The 6,946-nt window shown below is 32.1% G+C and overlaps 1 protein-coding gene across 2 annotated transcripts in view; it reads left to right on the forward strand.

Annotated features, from left to right (window-relative positions):
• The window catches only part of LOC124369924 (xanthine dehydrogenase-like), a 292,507-nt gene extending 285,561 nt beyond the window's left edge, over window positions 1–6,946 (forward strand). For both annotated transcript variants that reach the window (XM_046828119.1, XM_046828118.1), the window contains exons 25-27: window positions 2,331–2,427; window positions 3,317–3,427; window positions 5,251–6,946. In XM_046828119.1, the coding sequence (XP_046684075.1) occupies window positions 2,331–2,427; window positions 3,317–3,427; window positions 5,251–5,318 (276 nt within the window). In that variant the 3' untranslated portion in view covers window positions 5,319–6,946. The remainder of the gene's footprint in view (window positions 1–2,330; window positions 2,428–3,316; window positions 3,428–5,250) is intronic.

Below are 6,946 nucleotides of genomic sequence, written 5' to 3' on the forward strand. Positions count from 1 at the left end.
CACAGTGATCACAGGCTTGTGTTACAACACGCCTATTCAATGTTTCCTCACAGTGATCATAGGCTTGTGTCAGAACACACCTATTCAATGTGTCCTCACAGTGATCACAGGCTTGTGTTAGAACACACCTATTCAATGTTTCTTCACAGTGATCATAGGTGTAATATTTCTACGCACTGTACCATTAGTGTTATTAACTTTAAAGGAATTAAATAAGAACTCGAATAGACTTTGCACCAGCGGAGCAGACACAAAAAGACATGGTGTTACATGGTTGCTGGAAGAGCATGGAGTGCAAGAGAAAGGCTCTAGTTTGTTGGAGAAGGATGATGCTTGTATGTGATTGGTTAGTAGGATCGCGTGACTTGCTCCGCCAATGCAACGTTTATTAAATAACTGTATGATTTGTAATACCAACATAATTGAAGAACCAGAAATAAAAATGTTAATAAAAAAAATTAATACATATAACAATACATTACAATAGGCTTGTGTCAGAACTCACCTATTCAATTTTTCCTCACAGAGATCATAGGCTCATATCAGAACACATCTCTTAGATGCGTTCTCAAAGTGATCATAGGTTCTTATTACAAACACACCTCATCAGTGTGTCGTCACAGTGATTATAGGCTCTTGTCAGAACACACCCCTTCAATGTGTACTCACATTTATCATGTGGCCTTGCCAGAACATGCCTCTTACATTGAACATATGCCCTAGACAAATATACACCCCTTGAGTGTTAAAACATCTCAACAGGATAGAGGTATACCAACCCTGGGCATCCATTATTCTGCCTTAAATGTAAGTGACAACTTCAGTGTTGCTGATCTCACATTACTTTTACTGGGCAGATATTAATTAGCCAGAGGAGAGCTCTCATAATGACATTGATATTTATTAACAATAACGTAAGTACATGCTTAGTAGTGAGATTTCCAGTAACAAGTTTACTTTGCTCTTCTTTGTTTCTTCTATCTTCATGATCCAACATGACACACCATCTGCATTGCTTTCTTTTCTACTGCATTTGTTGCTTATAGTCTATCCAATCATCAAGGATAGTTTTATTTTTGCACTAATGAATAACTTACATTTACCAGATACAGTAAACTTCCGTTAATCCAGCACGGTCAAAACTTGAGGCATGCTGAATTATCAAATATGCAGGATTATTTGATATATTGATATGAAATAATGTAGACGTGATAAATAAACAAACAATCACAGTAAAATGTGTTTTGATTACTCAAATATAATGTTCAGGGTAGTCCTCATTATATGTGGATCTATGAGAACTATTTTTAAAAACAGTCTATTTACACTACATACAGTAGAGTATGCATCACAATTAGTTGGAACACGGTTCAGATTGAGGGCACCAGTTTTGTTGTGAGTTGCCATCCAGAAATTACGTTAGAGAATTACTAACAATGCTATTCTTTTGTCCGAGTTACATTGTGCTAAGTTCATACTTATTTCTTCAGGAAAAGACCAAACATGATTCAGATCAGTAATTTTTATATGAAAATAAAATGATGAAATCTCTTTTTGTATGTAATGTACTGTCTTTATGACAAATATTGCTTTTAGATCATGTAGTCATTCAACTCTATGCACACTGACTTTCCAAACATTTGACAAACCAAAATAATGTGTTTAAAATTTCTTTGGTAATACAATTTTTTTTTTAATATTGAGACTTTATCTGGTGTTAATTTTAAAATTATTGCCCACTTTTTATATACAATTTTTTTAACCCCAATTTAGTAATTAACCAATAGGAAAAATAAAAGTCAAATCCAAAAAGATAATGATAGTTTTATTTTTTAAATACAAATAGATATTTACGTTTTGTAGGCCTACATCATAAGTCGTGAAACAGATGAACTGACAGTGGTCGCGACAAATGTGAGGACACATTCTAGCATTTGGCGGGACATAGCTGCCCCCTCCTCCCCCAGTAATGCTACACTTATTACTCACACAATTATCACCACGATTCTGACATCTAGTGGATGTGATTAAATTTACGATTTGCTTCTAAAACTCTCTGAAGGATGGCAGGCTAGTTCACTAACAATAAAAGTTTATAGCAACATACATTCAAAATGCTTTATGATAAATATAAAATTGCATCATTAACAGCATTTACTGCAGGTGGATTGTAGCGCTGTGATGTGACTGTTATGTTGTTACTGTTCAAAGGGTTAAAGACAGGCCAGGTGGGGCACAGTAGGGCATCTGACACCTAATTCGAGTCGTCAAGACCCAACCAGGACATCTTCATTTTTACATTTGTATATTTGTGTGTTTTTACGTTCCAGAACTACAAAGTACCTGGTGCCAAGGACATCCCGATAGATTTCAGAGTCGAAATGAGGAAAAATGCACCAAACCCTGTGGGCGTGCTTAAATCTAAAGGTAAATAGAAACATTTTTACATGAAATTAAATGTAAGTACAACGATACAGTTGGTGATCAAATAAAACTTATTAATAAGGCTTTTTCACAATGTACAGGGAACGTATAAGGGATTAGCTACTAATTTTATTTAATTAAAATCACCCTAAACTTTAAAAGAACATTCTTACAGGAAACTCTTCAAAAACAAAACGTTATTGAACATGTCTTGTACAAAGAACTGTTACAACAACATAACAAAATGTTAGTAAAGCATTAGTTTCAGACAGTCAAAAATAGGTATAATATTTCTATAAGATAGGAAAAGAAGTTGGAAGGAATTCTGATGAAAAATGGCTAAATCCCTGTCAATGAAGAGATCAACAAAACGTTTCTCACTTTACTCCTAGATAGCGTTACTAGACCTAAGAACATGCAATGGACAAAAGTACTGTCAATAGATTTTCCATTAGTAGTTCCAAAAGTAGCTGTACGATAGCAGTACAAAGCAGAGAGCAATGATAAAGCAGTTGTTGGTGATCATAATTAATTTGTGTTGTAACTTTGCCTGTAGTTTGTTTGAAATATTTTTTTTATGTTTGATTTCAGGTTTCACTTTTCTGTTATGTTTGACTTTGGTATGTTTATTTAATTGTTAGCTTTAATACAATCTATGCTTAAATTTATCTTTTAGCATTTTACACATGAAAAATAAAACAGATACCATCTCTTGAAACATCACGTTTTTGTTTTATCTCACAGCTTAAAATGTCCTTATAATAACCCTGTTATCCTTTCAAGCCTTTTATCATCAAGAATGAGCCCAAGGCAAAGGAGTGCCTATTAAAATATGTACTATTTACTTGTAAATTAATCTAATAATATGACATAAAGGCTGTAACTGTTTCAGCCACTGGAGAACCTCCTCTCTGTATGAGTATAGGAGTGGTGTTTGCGTTACGCAGAGCCCTTGAATCTGCGCGTGCAGACGCTGGCCTTTCGGATGATCACTTTGACATTGGTGAGTTAGTTAATCTGTCGTCATTATGTTAAGTATGGTCGAGAATACGTACTGTACCTTTTTCTCAGGACATGAGTTTAACATTGGATTATTGTATAGAGGAAAGTAAGTGTTTTAAAACAATTCAGTGGAAACTAGTTTCTGGAACTGTTTGAATAGATGAATATAAGCTCAGACGTCTGCAGTTCAGTTTTATTCTTCTCCATAAAATGTGGTTAGGTCAGGTTAAGTAGTAGCTAGGCTACTTAAGTGCATTAAAGAATTAACATAATTTGTTATCTTTTAAATAAACTACCTATATGAGTTGTAAATTAGGTGGAAGGTCCTGTCACATTTGTGCTGTGGTAAGGTGGTAGCTAGAATCTTTAGTTTGTCGAAGACTTCTCTAAAATTGCAGCAACAACTATAATAACTTTTATTTATGAAATACCAGTATTATTGGGATTCAGGAGGTTACCAGTTGAGGTACCTCTATGCTGTATCTCATGTGAGAGTCAAATAGTGCAAATTGTGGTGTCAATGCTATTGGAATCTTGCTTACAGCAATCATTTTCTTCTTGGGAGAGCTTAAGGCGGCACAGGCTAAGGCATCAGATTTTGAGTCTGATTTAAAGGTAGCACAGGTTCAAATCCTTGCCAGACCAGAGCTCTTTTTTATAAATACTATTAACCTCGTACGGTACCATCTCTCCCTCTTAATCTGCTTTCTTTCACTTATTCAAATAATCTTATAAATGTAATTTAGCCTAGTTTTCCTCTACTTATTTCCTCATTTATTAATAAATGAATTTTGTCATAAGATATCATATAGTTTTTATTGTATTGTTTAAATATTCATTTTATAGGCTTAAAGTATATGTTAAAAAAGAATTTAATTTCTTATATATTGTTATCTTAAATTCATTGTTAGAATACTTGTAAACAGAAGGTGGGTTATACATATAACAATAACAAACAATGGCAATATATAGAATGCAATCTTAAATTAAGTAGTATTACCGGCTAGGTGTACAATTGATTATATGTTTAATTAACTAGTGGTTTGTGCGGTTGTGCTGGTTGCTAGCCCCACGTTGGGTGCTATTTGTCGTTGATCAAATCTGAAGGTCTTTAATATTCAACTGCCCCAAGTTAGCAACTTCATTTAATCCAAAGATCCAACTCACTTGGATGTTAATTTGGAATTACAATCTCAATATAAAGTTGAAGTCCCATGCTGTTGCACCACTAGTTGTTGATTCCGTAAACGTTTAAAATCAGTTTGCTATTTCATTTGCATCGAAATAATAAAAGTTTTTGCTCCTTTCCATCTCACTAGAGTGGATGTGGCCAGGAAAGAGGTCTATTGAATTAAAATATTTTATTTCATAATTCAATTAAGTTGTAAAAACTCAATTAAAATAATAAAATTTTAATAGTAATTTTTAAAAACTCAGGAGTATTAATGATACAGTTTACAAATTTTGATATATTATTGTATATAGCAAAAAATGTTATTCAAATGAAAAATAGAAAGAAAGACTCCTGGAGAATTTACACAAATTACAACGATATCAAAGTTGAATATGAATTCTTACACGTCTTGTTAGTTAATGTTATATCTTTATGTCCACAATTTTTTATATTTTTTTACTATGAATAATTGTACATGTGTAATTTAAAATGTATCAGAGTAGTGTACACAATCCAAAATAACAAAAATGCAAACTGTTATTTCTATTTAACAAATAAAATAAATTTATGGTTGTCAAACAACTTATGATTGGAATTATAACGTTGTTTAGTTAGTTGTTTGGTAACTTATTTTGTGTGGTATCTTTCAGAACTGCCCCTATCTGCGGAGAAGCTGTGGATGTATAGTGGAACCTCAGTGGACGGCATGCATCTCTAAGTCGGGTTGGCCTGACATCTCCACGCTCCTGGGAATATTTATACACTACAGGAGTGTGAGGGATCACTGTCTATTTGAATATCAATAACATACAGGAACAATATTCAGAATGCTGTTAATTTATGTGATATTTTTGTTGTTTAAACATATTCCTGTAGACTTGTATATTAGTGAAAATGAATTTGATCATCCAATGCAATAGAATTCATAAATGTACATAATCAAACTTGAAGGAATGTTATGTTACTGCAAAGAAAAGTTGAATAATGTTCTGTAGGCTATCAATTATATGTATTGATTACGTTTGTTTCAGAAATAAGCTGCTTAAAAAGTGACAACAAATATGCTAAGCATAGATAATTTATTGTTGGTTCGATAGAATTTGTTTCTGTAACACTAAGTTGGTAAATACAACATGTTATTAAAGAATTCCTATTATTAACGGTTACATTAATTTTATAATTTTCCTTTTAATATTAGAGTCCAGTTTAGAATGAAACAACAATAATACAAATTTGGTTTGAGTATTTTGGTTCTGGCATTTAAAGAATGTGATTAATATATTGATAATTGGTTTATCAAATGTGTGATTCTTAGTATTAATCATCAGTAGGTGTGAAATTACCTTTACCCTATATTGATTTACCGTTCAAATAATATTGATCATTAATTAATCTTAAATATAGATATAATAATTTGTACAGAATTATATTTTATTTGTTTTATAAATATTTTATCGTACTTATAAAAGTCTTAATATTTGACTAAAGACACAATAATTATTAAATGTAAAGCAGTATTGAAAGTAAGTGAGTAGGACAGCAGAAAGAAAGTCTGCTGACAATGCAGAGTCAGCACCTGTGTGTTCTGGAAACCAGTCTAGATCAGGCCTCAGACTCTGTAACATGCGATTATCTGTAACTATTATAATACTTTTTCTAAATTTCTTTAACAATGTAGTTTTATATAATCTTTTAATTAGAAGTGTTCTCCTACTTATACATTTATAGTTGTACATTTTTCTAAATCAATCAGTAGAATAAACAGTGATTTTGAAATTTCAACTTTGGTGCCAAAATTTATTTCTTTTCCGGAATCATCCGGTGGTAGCAGTGGTATCTACCATATTTCAAATATTCACTCTTGGACACGTTGCAAATTTGGACTGAGGAGGGCCTGACCATTCAGGAATCATTGAGTATAATATAGATCCCACGGCTGCTCCAAATGATCAATATTATTTGAACTATAAATCAATATTAGTACAGGTTGTTACAGGTATGTTTTCTAATTTGTTATGTTTTTATTTCAGCTCAAAGTCCTTTACTAATGCTTAGGTATATTGTTTCCTTAATAAAAGCTATTCACTAGTTACTTTTTATTGTTTTGGTGCTAGGGTTATCACATTATCTAAGCGATAGTAACATTCAAGTTAGTTTCTAAATAGTATTACGCAACTAATTTTTCATGAGCTTTTTATTATTTGAGTTTGTTTTATTAATATTGTTTGGAGGGGTTTTGTAGTTTATCTTATAATATACAATGCTCAAACATAATAACTAATCCGAAAATGCATACTTTTGCTAATTTTTACATTTTATGAATGTGTTAATAAAAGAAGAAATGTT

The sequence above is a fragment of the Homalodisca vitripennis genome, chromosome X, assembly GCF_021130785.1.
Source record: "Homalodisca vitripennis isolate AUS2020 chromosome X, UT_GWSS_2.1, whole genome shotgun sequence".
NCBI lineage: Eukaryota > Metazoa > Arthropoda > Insecta > Hemiptera > Cicadellidae > Homalodisca > Homalodisca vitripennis.